The sequence below is a fragment of the Eulemur rufifrons genome, chromosome 7 (genome assembly GCF_041146395.1).
Source record: "Eulemur rufifrons isolate Redbay chromosome 7, OSU_ERuf_1, whole genome shotgun sequence".
Taxonomy (NCBI): Eukaryota; Metazoa; Chordata; class Mammalia; order Primates; family Lemuridae; genus Eulemur; species Eulemur rufifrons.
In genome coordinates, this window is record NC_090989.1 from 125,066,402 (window position 1) to 125,092,838 (window position 26,437).

The 26,437-nt window shown below is 47.7% G+C and overlaps 1 protein-coding gene across 1 annotated transcript in view; it reads right to left on the bottom strand.

The window, feature by feature from the left end:
• Nucleotides 1–26,437, bottom strand: part of SH3BP5 (SH3 domain binding protein 5) — a 73,904-nt gene that overhangs the window by 30,166 nt on the left and 17,301 nt on the right. The window contains exon 3 of the mRNA XM_069473263.1: nucleotides 14,609–14,737. Within this exon, the coding sequence (XP_069329364.1) occupies nucleotides 14,609–14,737 (129 nt within the window). The remainder of the gene's footprint in view (nucleotides 1–14,608; nucleotides 14,738–26,437) is intronic.

Below are 26,437 nucleotides of genomic sequence, written 5' to 3' on the forward strand. Positions count from 1 at the left end.
AGGGCTGAGGGAGGGCGGACGCTGAAGCTCAACACAGAGAAGTACAGCTGCAGAGAGGAGAGAGGGGCTGGGCCAGACCGGGAAAAGCCTCGTGTGCTGTGCTTGGATCTGGGCTTGACACGGAGAGAGGAGAAAAGCACTATATTAGCCAACGTTTTCCAGAGAAGCAGAACCAACAGGATGTACACAGAGAGAATAAGATTTAGTATAAGGGACTGGCTCATGTGATTATGCAAGATGGCAAGCTCAAAATCTGCAGGGTTCAAAATTTCCAGGCAGGCTGCAGACCCAGGAAAGAGCAGACCTTGCAGTACAAGCCCAAAGGCCACCTGCTGCAGAATTCTCTCTTGGTGGGGAGGTCACTCTCTTGTTCCATTCAGGCCTTCAGCTGATGGATGGAACCCACCCACACTGAGGAGGGCAATCTGCTGTACTCAAAGTCCACGGATTTATATGTTAATCTTACCTGAAAACACTCTCAAAGAAACATTCAGAACCAGTGACCATGCATCTGGGCACCATGGCCCAGCCAACTTGACACGTAAAAGTAACCATTACCTGTGCTAAAGTTTTTGCGCAGGACTACCAGCAGAACTGACTTCGGCAAGATAATGGAGCCATGAGATGGCAGGAAGACCTGCTGAAAGGCTATTTCAGTAGTCCAGGTAAGACATGAAGACTTGTACCAAAAAGGTGTCAATGAGAAATGAGTCATTTAATTAGTATCTGTTAAAGGAAAGTATGAATGAATTCTGTGACTTTACAAAACACACACAGACACATACACTTGTACGGGAAGCCAGCATTTCCTCATAGATCTCCAACACAACGGAGAAAGGAAAGGAAGTTTTCCATATGCCATAAAGGGAGGAGGGAGTGATGCAGCAAGAGATACGGGCAGGTACTGCATTTCCCTGCTCTAAGAAGTCCTGTACCTGCTCTGTGGGACATGTATGCCCCACCCCTCTTTCTAACCCAGAGCCTTTTTAGTGGATAAACCACAGTACAGACATGGTAGAGGCTGTTAGCTGCTTCCCAATATGCATTGTTCCCTTCATCCTCAGAAATAACCCTTCCTAACTAGCTAAAAGACTCCAAGCCAAGCCTCTCTTGCAGCTACCTGTGACTATGAGTGGGTTCTAGCAGTGAACGGAAGCAGTGTGTTGTCTGGAACTTCCAAGTAGATTCTTTATTTTTTTTTTTTTCCCCCAATCTGGATTCCTTTTATTTCATTTTCTTGCTATTATAGAGTTTGTTTATTTTCTTTTTTTCAGAGTATTACAGGAGTACAAACACTTTGGTTACATAAATTGCTTTTGCACCACCCGAGTCTGAGCTACCAAGTAGACTCTTTAAAATAGGAGGGACCTATGTCCCTTCCTCTTTTCCTCCTTCTGTCCTGAAATGCTTATGTGATGGCTGGAGCTTCTGGAGCCATCTTGGACCAAGAAGTGACTTTGAGGATGGGACTCACATACTAGGATAGAGCAGCAAACAGGTCTAGGATGACCATAGAGTCACAGCATCCATCCCAGACTGCCTAATTTAGGTCTTCTGTTAGGTGAGAGAAGGAATCCTTGTGCACTTAGACCACTGTTTGACTGCTCCGTTGCTTATAACCAAATGCAATTCTGAATCGATAGGAGATGAGGCTATTACTCTGTTTACAGGGCAATGTAGATTTCAGAATTTCAGGCTGCAGACCTTCACCTCTATACTCTCCTATGGCCTTGGGTGTTGGTATGGAGCCAGGCAGAGGAAAAACCTACACAAACTAATACAGTGCCTTACACTTCCAGCAACTGCTCTCAAAGGAGCCCATTACAGATGGCTTCTACCACCTTGGTTGAGTGCCCAGGTCAGCGTGAAAACAGACCTCCCAGTCTTCTTTCTCTGTATAAAGAGAACCTTCACTAAGCTGGCCTTACCCTGACATCAAGAGACTTAAATTCAAAGAGCAAGAAAACCTTAGAAGATTTCGATATACCACCACTTTCAGAAATAAAAAAGGTCAAGCACTTTCTCTGGAGTATGGTGCTTTGCCAAAGGGCTGGGGAAATACACTTGTGGCTGATGACAAATCAATGAGCAAAGGGCATCTTTTTCTTCCACTTAAACCACTTCTTCAAAGTAAAACATACAAAGTGAGGCCTCCTCACCAGAGCTCACCGCTGCCTTCGCTGAAGCAAAGGGGCGCTGTTTCCTCTATGAGAACATGAGCGCGCCAGTGTCTAGGACGGTTTTAAATGGAAAAATTAATGAACTAGTAAATGATCAAGCTAACTAGTAAAGGCACTCACAGAGAAGGGGAGAAAGCTGGGAGGAGGCAGAAACCAGGAAATGGCTGGAGAAGGCAAGGGAAGGAACAGCTAAGGAACCCGCATTCCAGAAGATTCTTCAGAAGAGACCTAGTTGATGTGGCCTCTCATGAAGCCCTTCAGAATTCTGTCTGGCACTGAGCAGCTCTCAGCAGCCAAGCTAGTGAGGTTTGGGGGTGGAGGGGCAGAAAAAGTCTTAAACACAGCTCCCAACCTTAGAAACCTTGTTTCTTCCTAGAAACACCAGCTGGGGCATAGCAGGAACAGCAGTGTGAGCATACCGAGTGCTTTTTAGTGTACAAAACACTCCTGCACGCGCCTTCACTTGTGCCTGCTCAAGGCTGCAGACTAAGGGAAGACAAAACGGGGGCCCAGAATCCCTCCACAGCTCCACGTGCCATGGATTCAGGGGCTGGGACAGCGTGGCTGACCCCAAAACTACTTTCTCCATCTGGCTGATGCCTCAATACCACAACTTCCCTCTTTTGTAGGGCTGCCAGATTTAGCAAGTAAAAATACAGGCCTCCTAGTTAAATCTGAACTTTTTTTTTTTAAGAGATAGGGTCTTGCTCTGTCACCCAGGCTGGAGTGTAGTGGTGTGATCACAGCTCACTGCAGCCTCAAACTCCTGGGCTCAAGCGATCCTCTTGCCTCAGTCTCCTGAGGATCTACAGGCGTGCACCACCATGCATGGCTGATTTTTTTTTTTTTTTTTTTTTTTTGGAAACACGGTCTCACTATGTTGCCTAGGCTGGTCACGAATTCCTGGCCTCAAGCAATCCTCCTGCCTCGGGCTCCCAAAGTAATGAGATTACAAGTGTGAGCCACCATACTCAGCCTAAACAAATAATTTATTTTTTAGCTTATATCCCAAATATGACATGGGACAAATTTATACTTAATTACTGAAATTCAAATTTAACTGAGTGTCCTGTATTCTATCTGCCAACCTTACTTTTGGCATTTAAGCACATTCCACTGCATAGAAATGAAAACTGCCTCTGGCCTGGACTTTTATGCATTTCTCTCTCAGTGTAACGGGCACAGTTCCATCTCACACATGCAAGATGCTCCCGCAGTGTGATGAACCCCAAGCTGGCAATCAGCAGTCCCACCAGGTTGGAAGCAGAGTAACCCAAGCTATGGAAATGTTCTTAAGTCAGAACTACATGAAAGCCCAGGAAGACCATAAATCTAAGTCATATCAGTCATTTACTCCTCACTACAAATAAATTCAGCAGATTCTTACGGGTAGATTTTCATAGAAGGGAAGGGGAAAGGTATGAGGTCACAACTGGGAGGGGTAGGGAAGGAGACATGGAAAAGGCAGGAAAGCAGGGGTATCCCCATGGGAACAGAAGGTACGCCCAAAGTGTTAAGGAGGAACGTTGCCATTTGGCCAGGGCCCAAGCCTTGTTGCCTGGCAACATAAGAAGGGCTACCGGTGTTGACAAAACTGGTAGCAGAAATACATCCTATAGTCTGATTTTCTTCAACTGAAAAATTAGTCACCCTGCCACTCTTTCCAGGAATGCTTGTGGTTTACAGAGGGGGACAGAGGGGGGCTATCTGTGTCAACACAATAATTTTATTGAAAACAGAGCGCAATTGAAAAGAAAAAGAAACACTAGAGGAGCATGACAGTTTCAGACACAGTATGAAAGTCCACACCCTGCTTTCCCTCCAACCGCTATCCTGTGGTGGCAAACCACATCTGTTAGCTTCAGAAAGCACATCGCCCACCCAGCAGCACTGACCGGGAGTCAGCCACGCCTCTGTGAGAAGCAGAGGGAACAGGGAAAAGGGAATGGTCCCTGACTAACCTCCCAACTGACAAGGTGACAGAGGGCAGCTCCTCCAACCTAACGCTGCCTGGCTGAGGCCGCTTGCAACCAGTGCCCATGCCAGCTTCCTGCCATCTGCCAGGCAGGAAAGGGTTGAATGCAATGGCCCATTGCACCACCGGAAGACAAAAACCTCAAGATCAGCAACTCTCTCCCTGCTCCAGCCCCAGCCCGGGGCTCCTCAGGCAGAGCCAGCCATGTAGGAGGTGTGGCCCTTCTGACTGAAGCCCAAATTCCTACTCTGGGTCAGGAGCCTCTGACCTGGGTCAGAAGCTGCCACTCTTCTTCCCCTGGACGCCATCCTAATTCAAGACTCTAGGCTTCCAAAACGCAGCTGCTGCTGCCCCGGAGTCCCCGGCCAAGATTACAAGGCAGGACGCAGTCTTCCCGGTGAGGGAGAGTTAAGAGCCCATGCTCTGCTCCTGCTGTAAATCACAGGGAACTCTGCTAGGGGGCAGGTGCCCCATCACCCCACCGCCTGCCCTTGCCTTGGGCAGCAGGGATGACGCAGTTTCCAGGAACTGGCCCGTGGCCACCCAGAGTGAATGTGACCAGGGCCACAGGGACGGACGTCACTGAGCCAGACCTTCTCACCCGAAGTCCCATGGTGAGAACTGCCACCTGGCAGGCGAGTGGCTCTGCGGAAATGGAAGTGACCGGGAAGAAGGGAAGCATGACTAAGGCACGCTCAAGGCCCGGAGAGCTGGGACAGAGTGCCGTGAGGGGAATAGGTTTCCAAGGGCCCAGGTTACTTGGAACAAAAGACAGACTCTCAGTTACCCCAGCCCAGAAAAGGCAGGGACACGCAGGGAAATAACTGCACAGATGAGCTCAAAATCCGCCTTTAGTCCTACAAGTGGATCATTTCTCTGACATATTCTCCTCAGACATGCCAGGGTGTCACTCAGGCTTGCAAACCGTCACTAAATGCCTACCATGTGCCAAGCACTAGGCAGCAGTCAGAACCAGGTAGACCCGGGTTTAAATCTTCACTCCTCTCACAAGGTCTATGGCCTGGGCACGTTATTTTACTCCCCAATGCCCCCGTTATTATCCCCTCACTTCCCCCCCATATGATGAATAGTACCACCTTGTAACTATGCTCTAAGGCTTAAATGAGATTATGTACATAAAAGACCTATGACCACAGATCCAGGCACCTAATAGATTCCCAATAAATCAGGGATGTGGGTAGCCCCTTGGAAAAATCAACTTCTCTAAGCCTAAGTTTCTTCTTCTGCAAATTTTAAAATAGAAAAGTAACTGCCTCGTGTATGTAAAACACTTAGAAAAGTGCCTGGTAAAATTACGCTCTTCTTCCTCCTCCCCTCCGTCTTTAACCTTGGCCTCTCAGTTCTCTCCACACACTCTCTTCCAGTAAGCTCCGTACGGCCGACTCCCAGCCTCCCCTGCATCCTAGCCCATGGCATTCCCACCCAGGCACCCAATCCACTCAACTTTAACATTATGAAGCATGAATCTGCCAGCTTCTCCCAAAGCCAGATACCCGCTCTCTCGACTTCCTATTGGCTATTCAGTTCAAAACCCTGGCGTTCCCTATGACACAATCTTGACAGCTAATTAACCACTAAATCTGTTACAGTCTCCCTTCATATTCTCTCAGAATAGGCCACAACACCAGAAAGGTTTATGCAAAGGCCCAGGCTCCAAGACTAGTTTTCTCGTCTATAATTTGGGGACAAAAGGGGAAGACACACTATATTCCCCACACAAAGCAGCATGCATGGTACTTAATGCATCATGAGAGCTCAAAAATGGTGCTGCTGTTAAAGCAAGGGCATCAACTTCTCAAACCCAACATAAGTCCCCTACCTATTCCAGAGCCCACCATGGCTGCTTTGCAGCTTTCTCAACCATGTCTGGAGACCAGGCTGAGGCTGTAAGGCACTCTTTCACCTGGCCACACTATTCCTCTCCCCTACCTGGCCCTTCAGGTCCCCTACGCCTGCCTTCCCAAGGCCCTGACATCCTTACCAGTGTTCACACCCACGCTCACCTCTCCTCAGGTCTCTGCTCTTCCATCCTTTCTGCCCAGCCTCCTTCTTGTGCTTCAAGACTCAAATGTGCCTTCCCCCCAGGGCTTTCCTGATGGGCAGCACCCACACACACACACACACACACACACACAGGGAACTCACTCCCCTGGCTTCTTCCCCACGCCATCAACACCAGCGCCACGTTCTAAACTCTAACAAATGAGCCCCCCACCTGGCTCTTTACTTGGCAAACACAATCGGTCCTGGTTATTCAGATTCTATATCTGCAAAAATTTGCCTACTTGCTAAACTTTATATGTAACCCCAAAATCAATACTTGTGGTGCTTTCAGCGTCATTAATATGCACAGAGCAGCGACAAAACTTAAGTTGCCTAACTCATGTGTTCCCAGCTGAGGTTGAACAAGGCACTACTCTGCCTTGTTTCATTTCTCATACTGTAAACAAGTGTCCTTTCCACGGTCTATTTAGTGCCGTGTTTTTCACATTTTTGTGCTTTTTCTTGATGATTTTGCTGCTTAAACTGGCCTCCAAGTATAGTGATGAAGTGCTTTCTAGTGCTCCTAAGCACAAGAAGGCTGTGTTAGATGAGCTTCAGGCAGGAGTTATAGTGCTATTGGCCATGAGTTCAGTGTTAATGAGTCAACAAAAGAATATATCCAGAAAAAGGAAAAGGAAATTTGCCAATCTGAACATGCATTCACTCCAGTAAATGCCAAAGTAACATCTGCAATGCATGATGAAGCTATGGAAAAGACAGAAAAGCAGCTGAAATCGTGGACTCCGTCTGGCACCAACACCTGAAAGATCATGACAGATTAAAAAAGCAGAGCGAGGCTGGGCTCGGTGGCTCACGCCTGTAATCCCAGCACTCTGAGAGGCCGAGGCGAGAGGATCGCTTGAGGTCAGGAGTTCAAGACCAGTCTGAGCAAGAGTGAGACCCTGTCTCTACCAAAAATAGGAAAAATTAGCCTTTACCAAAAATAAAAAAAATTGGCCAGGTGTGGTGGTGCACACCTGCAGTCTCAGCTACTCAGGAGGCTGAGGCAGGAGGATCGCTTGAGCCCAGGAGTTTGAGGTTGTGGTGAGCTGTGATAATGCCACTGCACTCTACCCAGTGTGACAGAGTGAGACTCTGTCTCAAAAAAATAAATAAAAATAAAAAAACAGAGCGGACAGTGTGGCTGTGAGGCTGAGAGCCGGAAAGATTTGCCATCACATTACCATGAGTCAGGAGAATGTTCAACCTTTCTCAGCTCATATTTTATTTTCAAGAAATACCACATAAATTACTTGTAAGAAATATATATTAAATAAAAGGCCTTTAAACAGAAACACACATAAAACAAGGTTTTATATTGATCAGTTGACAAAAATACTGTGACCAGAGGCTCTCAGGAACTTAACCCTCTATTTCCTTTAGGAGCAATGCCTTGGTACTTGCCAATTCACTGTTTGCAGCACCTTTATAGGATAGAACTACTGCAGATAATAATTAACCGTATTTGCCTCTGCCATAGCACAGCACCACCCTGCTTCTGTTACACACAAGGCAGCTGGAGGACACAGACCACACTTTATGCTCCACCATGGCCAGTGCAGACAAAGCGGAGACGCTCAGGAAACACTCAGAGAGATGCTTCTGTTTGCCAATCCCCTCGCCCACTGCAATCCTCCCACAGTCTCACTCTGTATCTCAAACGGAGAAAACACACACATACGTCAATCCAGATCAGTAACAAAGATTCTTCTTTTGTCCAAAACATCCCATCCCACAGACTTTTACAAGAATGCCAAAAGGGGAATGTCAGCCACATGGACAGAACTTTGTTCCGTCCTGGATATATCACAAGTGGCTGGAACAGCCCTGAAACACAATGGGTACCTTGTCAATAGTTATTGAATGAAAGAAAATAAGAAAAAAAATCCCTGGGCAAGTACAGAAAGTAATAACCCACATTTGACATATCCTTGACTTCATATAACACCACTGCAGAACCAGTGTCTCATTCTCCACCTAGAGTCTTCTGCAAACGAAATCAACACCTAGAATTTCCCAACAAAGGAAAACTACAGTCTCTGCTCCTCAGGATTAACAAGAACTCAGAGATTATCTGAGGCACTTGACCTGTTTCATTTCATTAGAAACACAATTCCCCGTCCATTCAAGGCCCAGGCCACATTACCCCTTGGGCTTAGAGTGGCTTTGATCGGTCAAATCAGCCACTCCCTCTTCATCATTTGTGATCCTCTGGCACATTTTGTCCTCACAAACAACTCAGTGATACTCAACCTACCTGGGGTCACTCTTCTACCTGCACGATCTCTACATTTTACATACCCCCCTCCCAGCCACCAGAGCTGTGTTTCCTCTTCTGCCCATAGGTATTTTTTGTGCTGGTGGTGGTGTTTTGTTGTTTTGGTTTTTTTTTTAAAGGTAGCAGATTGATCACAGGTATATAATATTTGATAGAAAAATACATCTGGAATAACATTTCTTTGATCCAAATCCTTTATGTACTAACTCAATCACTATGGTAAATTATAAAAGTGGCTATAATACTTAGCAGGTGGAGTTTATTTTTTCCCACCTCTTGAATTTGGTCTGGCCATGTGACTTATGCAAGCCAACAAAATGTTAATGAACATGAAACGAGCAGAGGCTTGAAATGGGCTTGCCCTTTTTGTTACTGGAATCCCAGCACCCTGTGAAAAAGACCAGGCTAGCCTGCTGAGAGGCACATGTGGCCCAGTCACCTCTGCCACCCCAGCTGACAACCAATCAACTGCTTGACAGATAAGGCCATCCAAGATCAGCCAACCGCCATCCGACCCACCAACCGATTGTATCTGCATGAGATCAGCTAAGCCTGAGACCAGAAAAACTGCCCAGCAAAATCATGAGCTAAATAAATATTTTAAGCCACTAAGTTTTGGGATGGTTTGTTTTGTAGCAAAAGCTAACTGATATACAAATCCATTTTATAGATTTAAAAAAACCAAGGCACAGAGATTAACCTGCTAACAGTCCCTACTAACAGTTACTAAGTGCTGAGCTGGGATTTGAAGCTGGGCAGTCTGGCTCCAAAGGTCAAGCTTTGCCAGCTGTCCTATAGCTAAGTCACTCTACAAAGTTCAAATGTTTCCCTCCTCACCTACTTTTCTAAAGGTTAAGTGTAGGACGTGGCCTTACATGGCCCCATAAACACAAAACAGGCAACTTTCAGCACTGAATAACCCCCACTGTTTTGCATTTATGCTGCTCTTCAGGTTTGCACGGGCCTTTGCTCTCTTCTGACACATTCCTACCATTTAAAAATAACAAGCATTGCCCAACGTGCACAGATGGATAAACAAAATACGGGGTGTGTGTATATGCACAATATATATATACAATGAAAAGAAATTCTGACACATGCTATAACACATATGAATGTTGAGGACATCATGCTAAGTGAGATAAGCCAGTCGCAAAAGTTCAAATACCATGTGATTCCCTAATATTTACGAGGTATCTTAAAGTAGTCAAATTCATGAGACTAAAAAGTAGAATGGTGGCTGCCAGGGGCAGGGAACAGGAGGATGGGCAGTTATTGTTTAATAGGTACAGAGCTCCACTTTGGGAAGATGAAAACGTCCTGAAGATGGATGGCAGCGAGGGCTGAGCAACAGTGTGAATGTGCACTCACACTGTGAACAGGAATGGCTTAATGCCATTAAACTGGATACTTAAAAATGGTTAAAATGGTAAATTTTGTGTTACGTGTATTTTAACACAAATTTTTCTAAAACAAAAAAATAATAACAAGGGTTGTTACCGGCAGTGATAAAAATCACAGGTCCAAGACCACTGTTAGACCAGTTAGACCCAGGGAGCAAAGTAAGCAAAAAACTCTCTGCTGTTCAGCCTTACTGAGCCACACGGGCTCCGCCCCTTGTCAGACTGTTCCTCCACCACACGCAGAAGGCCAGATGGGCTGGCAGATATGTCAAAGCAGCCTTGAAAACAAGCTCGGGCTCAAGGACAAAAACTCTCAAACAAATCAAAGCCAGTTCCCTGCCCCCAACCCAGCCCAGTGAAGGAAAAAAAATCACATTCTACTTCCTCTTGCCAGAATTTAGACTTGATTTTCAAGATCACAGGATCGGATCTGACTCATGGGTAGGAAAATGAGTTCTCATCAGGAACAATAGAGGCAACGCAATTTTTTGACGGACAGATACTATTTCTATCAGCCTGACAATTACAAATCTTTGTAAGCTCTTCACAGAAAACCATGATTTAGGAGAAGTCTTTCTCTCTGTGAGTGCTCTCAGTTGAGATGCTGAATGGATGGACATGAGCATTCCAGACATATGAAACCACCACTGTTATTGTTCCAAATAGCATAAGTATTTTTATTTCAAAATATTCACCAAGTTAAAGGAAGTACAGTACAAAGAACTTTTTGTCCTCAACCATTTGAGAGTGAGGACCTGATGCTTCATCACCCCAAGTACTTTTGGGGTATTTCCTACAAATGGGATCTTCTACATAATCACAATGCAACCATCAAAATCAGAAAATTCACACTGACACATGACTACACATCTAATACTTATGATCTCCTCTCTAAAAAAAAGAGAGTAGGGATACATCAAGTAGTAAGAGATGGTATTAGAACTTATTTTTTGTCTATTTTCTATATTTTCTACAGTAAATCCTAATCTTTTCAGAGATAAGGTCAGGCTCTGTCACCCAGGCTGGAGTACAATGGCCCCATCATAGCTCACTGCGGCCTCGAACTCCAGGGATCTTCTTGCCTCAGCCTCCCGAGCAGCTGGGACCACAGACACATATCACCACACCCAGCTAATTCTTTTTTTTTTTTTTTTTTTTTTTAGAGATGGGATCTTTCTATATTGCCCAGGCTGGTCTCAAACTCCTGGTCTCAGGCAATCCTCCTGCCTCAGCCTCCCACAGTGCTGGGATTACAGGCGTGAGCCACCACGCCTGGCCCCAGTCCTAATCTTTACGGAAGCTCAAGCTCATGCAGGGATTTCACGGTCAAACGCGTGATCTCATTTATGTCCTAAGACCAACCCCACGAGTAGCCTGAGCTGTTCCCTTGACCATCAGTGTTTCACAGATGAGGACATGGGGGCTCTGAGGACGCAGTGCCTCATGACACACCCTTGAAGGAACTGAGCTGAAGGAATCGCTCAGGCACCATCTTTGCTGTACATAGTCAGAGGGGTTGTAAGTATAAAAAGGAAACGGGGTGGGAATAAGAGCCGTGGAAGAAAACAGGAAGCCCCACTTGGCAGCAGCTGGAGGTGGACACCACCCCCTTCACCATCAGGAAGGTCAGAGGATCACTGTACACAAACAAGCTCACCCATGTGGCCAGAGCCCAGGCAACCCACCACCCAGAAATGAAATCTGACATCCGTGCCGGTCTCAGCTTGTGAGCATTCTTCCAGTTCCTTGGCTATGGATCCAGAAAATCTCTTGCGGTTGGGGGGTGGGGGTCGTGCTAACCTTTTCTACCCTTCGTCCTTCCTTCGTAAGAAGGAAGGGGGTTGCAGAGGGTTTGCAGGCATAAAGCCGGGTGCGATGCTCTCAACATCCAGCTTGGGCTCTGCCCATCGGGAGTGAGTCAGCCACCCCAGGACCTGGGCATCACCTGAGTAGAGCTGAGGACTCAGTCGCTTGCCCAAGGGACTCGGTTACTGTCCTGACGATTATCCTCACTGGCCAAGAGAAGGGAAAAGGAGGAGAGATGCCACCCTATGCTGCTTCCCAGCAGACCAGGAATCTCCCAGTCAGCTCCCTCCTACCTCTTTTCCCAGCAAAGAGGATTCAGGGTCCAGAAAAGGGAGTGGTGTGAAATGTACTCCAGGATGAGTCACAGCCAGCTGGGGACACACCCGCCAAGTGAGAAGCTGGATTTGCCAGTCGTGTCCCTCCCCCTCTGCTTACCTAGCCACGACCAGGAAAGAAGTTGTGAGTCTTGTGGGCGATGGAAAGTAAAAGCTCGAGGTGTCAGAAGGCAGGGGAGGAACATGTGACCCATTCACTGGTGGCTCCCCAGCCTCGTCATTCACTAGTCTGTCCGTTTATTCATTTGCACTGTATGTGAACACCTACGTATGCTGGCACGGCAGGCACGGCAGTGAGCCAGACAGACAAAGCTCCCTGTCCTTGTGGAGCTTCACTTACTGTAAACAAGTAAACTAACAAGTCAGATGGGGAGAAGTAGAACGGGAAAAAGCAAGTCAAGCACTGGGGCTGGTAGCAGCTGAGATGGTGGCCAGGAGGCACCCGTTTTAAATATATCAGCCTGGGAAGGCCTCACAGGTAGAGGGAAATTTGAGCAGAAACCTGAAGGAGATGAAGGAGTAGGCCATGAAGATACCAGACTTAGAACATCGCCAAACAGGGAGAGGCCAAGTTCAAAGAGCTGAGGTGGGAGCATGTTTAGCATCAGCACGGCCAAAGGAGTGACCTGAATCAGAGGGCCAGCTACAGGGGCCCTCGAACACAAAGCCTCCTTGAGCCATCTCTGCCCTAAAACCTGAGCTCAGGGCACCAGGCAGGGAAACTTCAGGTAGGGAAGCCACTGCCGTGATTCCAAGGGGATGCTTTAACTGATCATTCTTAAAATCATTCTTCAGCATGGGCACAAGGGCTGTTTTTAGTAGATAGTTGTGAGCTAAAAAGAATCAGAGAATGATAAATTCAAGTGCTAAGGACTTTCAGAAAAAGATTTCATGTCTTCCTCAATATTTATCCAATGTTTAAATTATCAGAAATTCCTCCTCCAACCTAACCTGAGCCCTTCATACTTCAGTTTTAGGTCAAGAACACTAGTCCCCTTGGGCTACAGTGGGTAGGACACATCCCCAACTTGGGGGGCATCTTAAAGATTGGTGGAACATGGACACTTTGGCAGAAAGATGCCGCAGGTTCTGGAACCCATGGGAATTGGAAAACACCTTTTAGAGAAGGATTTCTTCTCCCTGGAATACTAGAGGCCTGGGTGGGGTCCCGGGGAAGGTGGAAAGAGGGAGTGGCTGCTCAGGGCAGACCAAGCGTCATCACCTAATGGGAACTTTAATGTTGAACAGCCCGGTTCACCAGGCCAGGAAAGGAAGAAGGGTTTCAGGCAGCCTCTGTATCTAGGAATAAAGGCAACAAGTCTAGCAGGGACCAACCAGGAACCTCAGCTCCGAGTTCAGAGTGCAAAAGCCAAATACAAAGATAGAATCTCAGTAGAACTGCCAAAGAAGCAAGCAGATCCTCTGAGAACTCTGAGAGGTGCATGGAGGCAGGGAAAAGAAGAGGAATAGTTAAGTCCTGGCCCCGCATCCTCTATGTGTCTGAACTTAATATGTTCCTAGATTTCTGGGCCTCAATTTTCAAAGGGCTCGTCCTACCACTACCTTCCCCACAGGGCCCAACATGCCATGCAGAAACACAGCAAGTGCTCAAAGGCTTTTTGTGTGTTGTTGCTGCTCACTACACATCTTCCTGCAAGTAGAGACTTTTGGAGGCAGCATCTTCCATCACGTTATAAACACACAACAGGAATAGCACCCAGTCATTTGTTAGTGAACTACAATTTGGACCAACTGCTTAGATCTTCTTGGGAAATCTGAGCTCTCAGCTCGGCATAAGGTTGGCAATTCATGCTGAAGAGACACCCAACTGGGAAGCCCAAGCAGGCAGAGGAATGAGAAAAGCACCCGGCCCCAGGCCCAGCACACGGCAGGCACCCATCGTGCACAGGGCCTGGCTATCAGAGGCTGGAGGTGACACACACGGCAAATTGCATCACACTGCATCATATCAGTGGCGATGAAAAGACGACCAGCTCTGGCAGCAGAGCCAATTTCCACATAGCCCTAGCAATCACCAGACTACAGCTCCCCTTCGCCACCCCCTTTCTGGTCTCGGTTTCTCAGCTGCTTATTTGGGCTCTCGGGACAAAGCATCAATGTTTCAAGAGAAGCAAAAGGCCAAATACTCCCAAAGCAGCGAGGAGAATGAGAGGGAGGGAGCGAGTCTTCCTGTTGCTGCCTGACAGGCCATGGTCAGGAGAGGAGGAGGAACACGCCTGATGTTCTCAACACACATGCACACGTCCCCCCGGTAAGTGGACCCAGCTGCCTGGGGAGCACATCCGACACCCACTCAGGTGGCGCCCACTTGCAGGGTCATCCAAACACCAGCACCCACATCCTGCTAAGTGTGAGAGCTGGAATGAAGCTGATTGTGGGGTCAGGGGTGGCAGTAAGAGGCTGACTTCAGATGCAGCTACACACAAAGTCACAGCTGCACAGGACTCGAACTGCTAACCTCCTGCAGGAGATACAGACGTCAAAAGGCACCCCCAAAACTCGGGGTGGTGGGTGGAGGCAGGGGAGACGTCTACAGGCTACCTTACCTGCCTCGCCACCCTCCGAGCCTCCCAGTAGGGCTTCGAGTCTTCCACGGCTTTGCCAATTTTCTTCACCAGTTCGTCCAGCTTCACCGTTGCTTCAACCAGAACAGAGCGGAACTTCTGACGAGCGTCCTGTTGCCAGAGGAAATCAAGGAAACACAGTTCAGGCATAAGAAGGAACCTGCAGACACCAACTTTACCTAACCAGAAATACCAAGGAAGGACTTTCCCCAACCTACAAACCCCTAAATTGGCTCCTTCACAAGACAGCGTCTAGAGCAGCACCATCCAGAACTTCCTGCCGTGGTGAAAACGTCCTAGGATCCGCACTATCCAGGATGGCAGCCACCAGCCACATGTGGCTGTGGAGCACTTGAAATTGGCTACTGTGACTGAGGAAATGCGTTGTTAATTTAATTTTAATTACTTACATTTAAATGTTAATAACTAGCCACGCGGAGTGGCTCGCACCCGTAATCCTAGCACTTTGAGAGGCGAGGCAGGAGAATCGCTTGACCCAGTAGAGTTCAAGCCTGCGGTGCACTATGATGGTGCCTGTGAACAGCCACTGTACTCCAGCCTGGGCAACATAATGAGACTCCATCTCTTAAAAAAACAAAAATTTAGGCCGGGCGCAGTGGCTCACACCTGTAATCCTAGCACTCTGGGAGGCCAAGGCAGGAGGATTGCTCGAGGTCAGGAGTTCGAGACCAGCCTGAGCAAGAGCGAGACTCCATCTCTACTATAAATAGAAAGAAATTAGCCAAACAACTAAAAATAGAAAAAAATTAGCCGGGCATGGTGGTGCATGCCTGTAGTCCCAGCTACTCGGGAGGCTGAGGCAGGAGGATCGCTTGAGCTCAGGAGTTTGAGGTTGCTGTGAGCTAAGCTGACGCCACGGCACTCACTCTAGCCTGGGCAACAGAGTGAGACTCTGTCTCAAAAAAAAAAAAAAAAAAAAAAGTACTGTGGCTAGTGACTACTATACTGGACAGCACAGTATAGATTAAAAAGGTCTGTCCAGGTCCTCAGGGAAGAATGTTCAGTCCAGTCACCTCTGGCAGCTTCTGTCTACATGATGCCCTCGACCACAACCACGTAATTCAGTCAACATTAAACACTGCAAACGTACCACAAGCCAGACCCAGTGCTGAGCCCTGCGCACGGCCCTGCCTTCAGGGCACGACCAGTCTGGTGGCTGAGGTAGGCGTCACCACCCATTCTAGAACAGCTGGTGGCAGGGTGGGAATGGTACAGGTGCCACGGAACTCAAGCAGCAGAGAGCCTCGCCAGGCCAGGTTAGAGGGAGAAACTTCCAGAGGAATAATATCCAAACAGAAGGCTGAAACATGAATGGGAACTTGAGGGCAGGAAAGCGAATGCCGAGCCCCAAGCAGCAGCAGAGCCCACGCTCAGCTGCGAGGGGACAGGGAGCAGCACGGTGTTCGCCACAAACGGAAGGGCGCTGAGGTCTGGAACGTGGAGAATCGCAGGACATACGGGTGGCCGCCACCCTGGAGACGGCAACCAGCTACCTGGGCCTGGCAGGAGTTTGAAAGGAAGGAACAGGTAGGGGGACTGTGCTAAGCTTAATCATGTGGTAAAAGTAAGGCAACCAGATGCACGAGGCACAAGGAGGGCCAAAAATGAAAACAATTTAGTCCCAGGTCTAGGAGGACACATTGTTGGAAGCAGGTCGGTCCCTCACAGATGCCACGTCCCCCTCGGCATCTGCCCGACAGAGCCACCGGATGGAGGGGTGCGGGGAGGCGTGGGTCTGAGAAAGGGGAAATGAACGCTGAGCAGACAAGGAACAACACACAATCACGAGCTGTGGGGCTGCCCTGCTGGCGCTACACGTGCTCCACTGGCCGGAAAGGGCCTGCCTCACACGTAACTTCTGGAAAACCAAATTTCTACACAGGGAATTAGAGGGCTCTCACGAGGGTGAAGGAGGCTCTGACCAGTTCTTCTAACTCATTCCCTCCATCATCTCGAGCCGTGGGCTTGCCAGATGGGTTTGAAAATGCTGTGGGTGTTCTAGGACACGAGGACACGGCCTCTGCCTCCCATGGGAGTGCCCAGCTCCTGAGCACAAAGCCCACCACCCACACAGGCTTTGGCCCCTTTGCCCCACTCCCGTGTCACGCTGATTTTCTCTGTCTTCTCCCTTATCGGCCAGGCCTGGAGTCACCTGCCACAGCTCCTGAAGGCAGAGAACAAGACTAGCCTTGTTCTCCAGGGGAAGTGCCACAGACACAGACGCCCTGGGGTAGCACACAGGGCTTCTGCAGGACTTGGCCTCCAGCCTCCAGGAGGTGGGAGGCAGCATGTTGTCAAACCCAGGATCTTCTTTTTTTTTTTTTTTTTTTTTTTGAGACAGAGTCTCGCTCTGTTGCCCGGGCTAGAGTGAGTGCCGTGGCGTCAGTCTAGCTCACAGCAACCTCAAACTCCTGGGCTTAAGCGATCCTACTGCCTCAGCCTCCCGAGTAGCTGGGACTACAGGCATGCGCCACCATGCCCGGCTAATTTTTTTTTTGTATATATATATTTTAGTTGTCCATATAATTTCTTTCTATTTTTAGTAGAGACGGGGTCTCGCTCTTGCTCAGGCTGGTCTCGAACTCCTGACCTCGAGCGATCTACCCGCCTCGGCCTCCCAGAGTGCTAGGATTACAGGCGTGAGCCACCGCGCCCAGCCTTTTTTTTTTTTTTTTGAGACAGTCTCGCTCTGTCACCCTGGGTAGAATACAGTGGCATCATCGTAGCTCACTGCAACCTCAAACTCCTGGGCTCAAGCAATCCTCCTGTCTCAGCCTCCTGAGTAGCTGGGACTACACACCCGTGCCACAACACCTGGATAATTTTTCTGTTTTTAGTAGAGATGGGGTCTTGCTCTTGCTCAGGCTGGTCTGGAACTCCTGATCTCAAGCGATCCTCCTGCCTCAGCCTCCCAGAGTGCTAGGATTACAGGCATGAGCCACCATGCCCAGCCCCAGGATTTTAATCAGAGATACGGATTCAATATTGGCTAAATCTCTTTTATGGGGCCCTAATTGGGTAACTTTTCTGTGAACCCTTTGTATTACCTATAAAATTGTTACTTTCCATTTCAAAGGAAAATACGAAAGTAAAACACATTAACGGTTCCTGGGCACACAGTTGGGGCTCAATTTGCACACAATTTTTCCTCCTGGTATAAAAAGAGAAATGTGGGCCTTAGTAAAAACCACCCAGGGGGTTTTGAGGCAAGGGTAGCTAACACGATGCACACAGTAGCCTGTCACGCTGTGCAGGCAGCTGCTTTGCAGGATGTGCTCACGCACAGGACAGCATCCTCACAGTCACCTCTCTGTGAGCAGGCAGCACCTGTGCTGGCCACATTCATACCACAGAGGAAATCTGAGGACCAGACCAGTCAGCGTGTGACCCAGGGCAGGTCACATCACCGCCCAGGCCTGCTCTGTTAAATGAGACCTGGGCCCAAACTAGTGGCCAACGGGCCAATAGGCTTAGTGCATTCGGCCTGTGTGCTGTATAGTAAATATTGAAGAAAATTCACATTAAAAAAAAAAAAAAAAACGGGAGGGGAATTCTCAAAATTTTTTGTTTTTAAGTCAGATGATGACAACACTGGGCTTTCCTCCTAGCTGGCAACCATTAGGTAGGAGTGGAGTAGAAGGTCCCCCTTAGACAGGATTGCCCCCTCCAGTCCCCTCCCTGTATCTAAATCCCACCCTGCCTGCTTCACTGACTCAGGTGCCCTGCCCAGCCCTTGGAGACATCTGACTTGCCAAGAGCTCTTCAGGGCACTGGTGAAAACAACGCCCCACCTCTGCCTTTGTGGGAAAGAGGGATGCAGAGCACAGAGTGACCGTTTACCATGTGGCAGGCACTACTGTAAGTGCTTTAAGACCGTCAATTTGCACAATCTACTAACAGCCTTAACAGGTCAGTGCTATTGTTGCTATTCACATTTTACAAAGAAAGAAACTGAGGTATAGAGAAGGGAGATAACTTGCGCCAGGTTATCTCCTGAGCTGGGAAATGGCAGAGCCACCATTTAAACTCAAGCAGTAAATAAGTAGGATGTCGTGTGATGAGTACTAAGACCTACACACACTGCACATCAGACCCACAGCTGGGAAGGCCACCAAAGAAAGGACTGTCCAACCCAGGCTTGAAGAAAGGTGATTCCACCAAAGAGGGAAGAAGGGGCATTCCGGGCCCCTAGCAGGGCCTGGCAGCACAGGCAGGAGGGCTGGCGTGAGGAAGCCTCGTGTGCTGTACAAAGGAACTAAAATCCGTCCCATGGGCTGTGGGGAGCCAAGGTGGGACTGGTGGGGGGATTATTTCTTGTTTCATTTCTTTCTTTGCAGATTTGCTGGTGCTGCTTCATCACTGAGATTCTGTTCCCATTCTTCTGTTATTCTCTTTGCTATTTCTCTTCCTTTGGCCGTAAATCACATCTCATGAGCAAACCTTTTAACCTGGGTTTACATGGTGGGTTTTAATTCCCACACACCCTTTGTCAGAAATGATTGAAGATTGCATTCTACCACAAAAAGGAAAAGTAATCATAGTTTACTAGATGGTTCCACTGTCAACAGTACTTGTGTAGCTGCAGTAACATAATCACCAAATACTGACCACAATATAATTGTTGGGAGGGCAAGCAGGGGATGGAAAAAGTAGGTAAGTGGTAAGGACAGAGGGAAGAAATAAACAAAAATCTCATCTTCCATAACAGGATGTCAACAGATAACTCAAACTGGAAAATAAGAAGTAGCCATACAACACATACTGTATATACATATATATATATATATATATATATATATATTTTTTTTTTTTTTTTTTTTTAATTTAAAGAGACAGGGTCTTGCCCTCTGTCACCCAGGCTGGAACCCCAAACTCCTGGATTCAGACGATCCTCCTACTTCAGCCTCCCAAGTAGCTAGAACTACAGATACACAATACTGTACCCTGCTTTTGTTTTTAATTGTGGTAAAAATACCATGGTGGACTTTTATAAGCAGGGGAGTGACTTCATCAGATTTGGGTTTTTACAAAATTGTTACTTACTAGCTGCAGAGTAATTTTAAAGACTCCTCCGGTGATTCTGATGGGCAGGTTCAGCACAGTATTAAATGTGTGACCACCAAAGGGTACTGAACCCAAGAGACTTGATTCAACATGAGCATTTCCCTCTAGAAATGAGGTTGTGCTGCCAGGGATGATGTGTGACTGGCAACAAGCTGTTCATCCAAGATGTGTTAAAGGCTAAACAGAAAGTCCGTCTTTCCCCATAGGAAAAAGCCCACCCAGTTTTTACCATGCCACTGAGGATCATAGCTACCTGAGTAACAATTCCCTAGAAGTACTGGGGCACTCACAAGCCAAAACCTTTCCTGCCTGCCCAAGCTAACAGCCTGGCTTTCCCCGGGCCTTGCCCCCACCTCTCAGTCCCTAGTGGAGCAACTCTGGTCCCCAGCGGTCGTGTGACCCAGGCCTGGCCAATCAGACCTGCACACTCCTAGCACAGTGATTGTTCCGGTGGGCTGAGTGGCCATGACCCATCATAACCAATGAGACTTCATTCTGGGACTTTTCTGAAACTGTTAGAGGAACTTTTTTCTACTGAGATGGCTAAAAGAATGATTGAAAGCCTAGAGCAGAGAGCCAACATCGTGGCATACTGAGAGGAGAGCCTGTCAGAGCAGGAAGGAGGGAGGAGGTCCCAACGACACTCCAAGCCTCTGGATCCAGCAATACCCTACATACAGCCCAGTCGTGCATGTACTCCCCTCCTGGGAGCTAAGACAGGCCCCACCATCACCACTGCTTTTTGTTTTCTTCAAGCTGGTTGGAATTAGATTGCTGTCACTTACAATTGAATTAGCCATAAAAAAAAAAAAAAAAGAAGAAGGCCGGGCACGGTGGCTCACGCCTGTAATCCTAGCACTCTGGGAGGCCGAGGCGGGAGGATGTTCGAGGTCAGGAGTTCGAGACCAACCTGAGCAAGAGTGAGACCCCCGTCTCTACTAAAAATAGAAAGAAATTATCTGGACAACTAAAAAAAAAAAAAAATATATATATATATATATATATATATATACAGAAAAAATTAGCTGGGCATAGTGGCACATGCCTTGTAGTCCCAGCTACTCGGGAGGCTGAGGCAGAAGGATTGTTTGAGCCCAGGAGTTTGAGGTTGCTGTGAGCTAGGCTGACACCACAGCACTCTAGCCTGGGCAACAGAGTGAGACTCTGTCTCAAAAAAAAAAAAAAGAAAAGAAAAAAAGAAAAAAACACAGGAGACGACCCAAGTGCCCATCAATATGTGAGTGGATTAATAAAATGTGGTATATACATGCCATGGAATACTACTCAACCATAAAAGAACAATGGTGAACTAGCACCTTTTATATTATCCTGGGTGGAGCTAGAGCCCATTCTTCGAAGAGAAGTAGCACAAGAATGGAAAAACAAGAACCACGTGTACTCACCATCAAATTGGTATGAACTGATCAACACTTAGGTGCTCACACGGAAGTAATATTCATTGGTGCTGGGCAGGTGGGAAGGGGGTGGAGGGGATGGGTAAACTTACAACTAATAGTTGTGGAGTGCACTGTCTAGGGGATGGGCATGCTTGTAGCTCTGGCTTGGGCGATGCAAAGGCAATATATATAACCAAAATGTTTGTACCCCCATAATATTCTGAAATTTTAAAAAGAAAATAAATAAATTGAGGGGAAAAAAAAACAGAAGATTGAAAGATACACCTTAGCACAGTCATATTAACGTAGATAGGAAGGGAGGGCCAATCCACATTCCAGACCTTGGCAAAGCACTGTAATTAAATACAGTTAACTGCTGGAGGGCTTCTGTCCCTGACAAGACAGTCCTGTTTACAAGGAGCACAGTCTGGAATTTAATTCAACCTAACCTTTATAAAGCATTTCTTTAAATATGTCTTAAAGCCCGCTTGCCACAGTCAAACTTTGTGCTTTTTGCCTTATTTCTTGGTTCAAGAAAAGACCTGATCCTGGTTCTTTGTCTCCTACGATTACAGGCAAAAAAAGTCTTCCAAGATGGGTGGGGGTTGCTTCAGGAAACGACCAGGGAGGAGAGAAAGCTGACGGTGTTCCCTACAGAGGGTGATCCACGGAGGGGAACAGTTCAGAAGTGCAAACTCACCTGGGAGAATGAGCAGACCTTTTCCCAGTCATGAAAAACCAGCCATCCAGGGCTGTTTGCCGACTGATGTTTCAGATCAGCACTCAAAGGAATTCTAAAGCAGTTGCTTCTGTTTGAGTCAGGCCTCAGATCTTCAGATCTGAGAACTGTGTCTCATCCATTAGGTGACTGACTGAGGGTAATTTATTCAAGCAAAGAACTGCTGAGGGTGACACAGTCTCCCTGTTTGAATGTGTCAGTGTGTCAAAAATGCAGCCTGTATCAGATCAGAACTTCAGCTAAACCAAACCAGCCAGTGTGCCTCAGAAACAGCATGCCGGTGTCACCACACTGGGGACAAGTCCCTGTTTCCTGGCCAGTCTGCTCACCTACACCCCAATCACCTTGCTCGCAAGCTGAGAATGACAGCCTTTCCCTCTCCCCTTCACAGAGGCGTCCCCAGAACCAAGTGAGATAAAGACGGGACGGTGGTTTTTTAAAAATAACTGTCCTACATATTAGAGATGACATCATACTTCAAAGGATCCTTCCTAATGCCATTTATAAATAAATGGCTTTCAGTTTGCAGAGAGAGATTCCACGGGTGTTACCTGAGGCTCACAACAACCCTGTCCGGCAGGCTCTGCAGGGATTACCGTCCCATCTACAGATAAGAACCCTGCAGCCCAGTGGTGACCTGATCGCAAGTAAATGTCAGGTGTCAGACAGAAGCACACATCTGTAGTCTTTTAGTCCAGTGTGCCTGTCACTTCACCAGCGGTTCTCAAAATATGGTCTAGGGGACCCCCTGGCAGGGAACGGCTGATCGCTGTGACATTTTCAGGGAGCCTCCAAGGTAGAAACCACTTTCATAATTTCCATAAAGACTTATTTGCCTTTTTCACCTTCATCCTCTCACGAGTGTTCCGTGGAGTTTCCCCAGAGACTACGTGACATGTGACATCACATGTGACATCGCAAGAGATGGAATGCAGAAGCAGGCGAGAGGATCCTGCTATTCTATTAAGCCAGACATTGAAGACACTTGCAAAAACAATTACTTTTTTCCTTAAAACATTTTTTTGGGAAAATTGTTTTTTCATAAAACTTTTTATCAATATTAACATGTAATAGGCTTGTCATTTTTAATAAATTAATACAGATCTTTAAAACATCTCAGTTTTAACTTCTACATGGCAAATGTTGATGTTACCCACAAAAACAAAGCTCCCTGGGGCACTCAGTGATTACTAAGAATCTAAACGGGACCTGCGGCCAGAAAGTTCCAGGTCTGCCGCTTGGCAGCCGCCTTCAGACCTGTCTGGAAAGACCCCTCCCCAACCAGAGACAACAGTGTATTTTCAATAAAAGTGAAGTAGTTATTCCTCCTCGTATCTCTTTTTAGTCCTTCTGACGTTGTCAGACAAAGTCTCCATTTGGTACCACACTGTCTTCAGCACCTCTTTGCATTTGATAATCTCCTTTTTAAGAAAGGAGGAGCCGACCCAGTTTGGAGCCTTCTACAGCAGAGGTCCCCAACCTTTTTGGCACCAGGGACCAGTTTCATGGAAGACAATTTTTCCATGGGGGGAAGGAGGTGGAGCTGTGGGGGGGAGGCAGAGCTCTACGTACCTACTGTGTGGCCCAGTCCCTAAGTTTCATGGAAGAGAATTTTCCCACAGGCGGGGGTGGGGGGGAGAGAGGTGGAGCTGGGGGGAGGGAGAGCTGTGGGGGCAGGGAGGCACCTGGTTCCTATTCCTAACAGGCCCCAGGGGTTGGGGACCACAGTTCCTATTCCTAACAGGCCCCAGGGGTTGGGGACCACAGTTCCTATTCCTAACAGGCCCCAGGGGTTGGGGACCACAGTTCCTATTCCTAACAGGCCTCAGGGGTTGGGGACCACAGTTCTACAGAAAAGGGAATCTGCGAGAATTTGATAAGGAAAACAAATCCATTGGAAACAATATAACATTACTCTGAAAGTCACAAACTGTACTCTTATGAGGTGGGCCCTTCCTATGTGCATATTCTTTAATAAAAAGCTTGCTTTAGGCCGGGCGCGGTGGCTCACGCCTGTAATCCTAGCACTCTGGGAGGCCGAGGTGGGCGGATCGTTTGAGCTCAGGAGTTCGAGACCAGCCTGAGCAAGAGCGAGACCCCATCTCTACTAAAAATAGAAAGAAATTATATGGACAGCTAAAAATATATATAGAAAAAATTAGCCGGGCATGGTGGTGCATGCCTGTAGTCCCAGCTACTCGGGAGGCTGAGACAGGAGGATCCCTTGAGCTCAGGAGTTTGAGGTTGCTGTGAGCTAGGCTGACGCCACGGCACTCACTCTAGCCTGGGCAACAGAGTGAGACTCTGTCTCAAAAAAAAAAAAAAAAAAAAAGCTTGCTTTAAAAAAGGTATTTTCCTTTGACGGTTTTCCATTTATAGTCATGACATTTCCTTTTCAAACAAACTGAAGCAAAAACATGAATCGATTTAAAAGACAATATGAAACAAACAGTATATGCAGTACTGGGCATGGCAAAAAATGACGACAGCAGCAGGAGGATAACTGGACTTAGGGAAACACTGCCCTAGAATAATGGGAAGGTTTGTTAGCAGGAACATTCCACATTCGATGATAAAAGGCACCACTGGGCATATCCTGACTTACCAATCAGCAGTCAGGTACCTGAAATGTTCTTAAATTTACTACAAATCATGATTTCTTTTCACCCATCCAATCTATTCTCTAAGAGCACTTGTGGAAGCTACTAGAACACACAAAGAAACCACTTTACAAAGTGCTTGGGTGAAAAGGGAGCAAGTGCTCTCCAGCAATGATGGACATGTTCTGTATCTGTCCAATACAGAAGTCAGAGCCCCCTGCAGCCAAATAAACACTCAAAAGGTGGCTAGTGCAACTGAGTTTTGTATTTTAGTCAGTTTAATAATTACAATTTAAATGGCTGCGTGCAGCTAGTGGCTACCGTACTGGAAAGGCCCAGACCTTTCTCCACTTTGACAGATGCTGCCAGGCTCCTTGGGCCTTCCCTGCCTCTAGCCAGTTCTTCTCAGCCCCAGCTCCCACAGGGAAGGGCTTTGACAGCCCTGTGAAAAGGGGACCGTAACAATCTGCTTCTACTTTAAGAATTCTGCAGTATGGCCAGATGTGGTGGCACCGGCGTGTAGTCCCAGCCACTGGGGAGGCTGGGCCAGGAGGATTACCTGAGCCCAGGTGTCTGAGGCTACAGTGAGCTATGATCGTGCCACTGCATGCTAGCCTGGGCAACAGAGCAAGACCCTATTTCAGGAAAAAAAAGGAAAAAGAAATAATTCTACGGCAGAGGCAGAAGCTCAAAGACTCTGCCAGGGTAGAGCAGGGTGCCAAGGGAGCCAAAACCAGAGAGGACGAGGCACGAGGGTGCAGGAGCTGGGAGAGCAGAGGTGGAGAGAAGGGGGTGAGGGTGAAGACCACCACACAGCTGCTGCCAGCCACAGCCCTCCTGGTCACTGTGAAGGCCCAATTCCACATCAGTGGGTATCACCCAACTAGAAGGACCTGGCTAAAACAGCCCCGAAGTGACAGAAACACGAATGGAAAGGGAAGAAAGAAAATACTAGGATCTAGGCTGGGCGCAGTGGCTCACGCCTGTAATCCTAGCACTCTGGGAGGCCGAGGCAGGAGGATCATTTGAGCTCAGGAGTTCAAGACCAGCCTGAGCAAGAGCGAGACCCTGAATCTACTAAAAATAGAAAGAAATTAGCTGGACAACTAAAAATATATACAAAAAATTAGCCGGGCATGGTGGCGCATGCCTGTAATCCCAGCTACTTGGGAGGCTGAGGCAGGAGGATTGCTTGAGCCCAGGAGTTTGAGGTTGCTGTGAGCTAGGCTGACGCCACGGCACTCTAGCCCAGGCAACAGAGCGAGACTCTGTCAAAAAAAAAAAAAAAAAAAAAAAAAAAAAAAAACAGGATCTTCACATTGGGGAAATCTCGGGATCACTATCGGGGACCAGGCCTAACTCCCCTCCCCGACTCCTATTCTTTTCCCACCTCAAGCCCTGACTTCAGTAGTAGAGGCCTCCTGGAGTGTCCGCCAAACGCGCTACTTTCTTCTGTGAGGACGTCCCCCACACAACAAGTGGGACCTTCCGTCATGTTTCCAACACAAGACCCTCTGCGAGGGATCAGAGCAGAGGAAGCCAGAGGAGACAGACACAGAGAGAGAGAGAGAGAGAGAAGGGAAAGCAGAGAACCCGGCGGGGGTGGGGGGGTGATCTGGGCTCCTGATTCTAGTTCCACAATAACACGGTCATATGATCTATCAACCAAACAGGACACATGTGAGAGAGGGGTGGGGCACTATTCATACTTGTGATGGGACAACAGGTACACACCCAGACGGTCGGGGCCACCTGGCATGTGTGGTCTCCCTAAGTATAAGGCCCAGTGACACTTCCCCCATCGAGTTCCATGAAAGACTCCTATAATCTTTCAGAAAATCCTCTTTTTAAGCTCTTTGAGTGGGGTTGTGGGAAAAAGTGCAGAAAGGTCTAATCCCAGCTTGGGCATCGCCCAGCTCCAGACCCCAGGCAGCCCTCATGCAACTCGACAGCTTCGGTGACAAGGCCAGAAGCTGCCTCCTAACCCCAA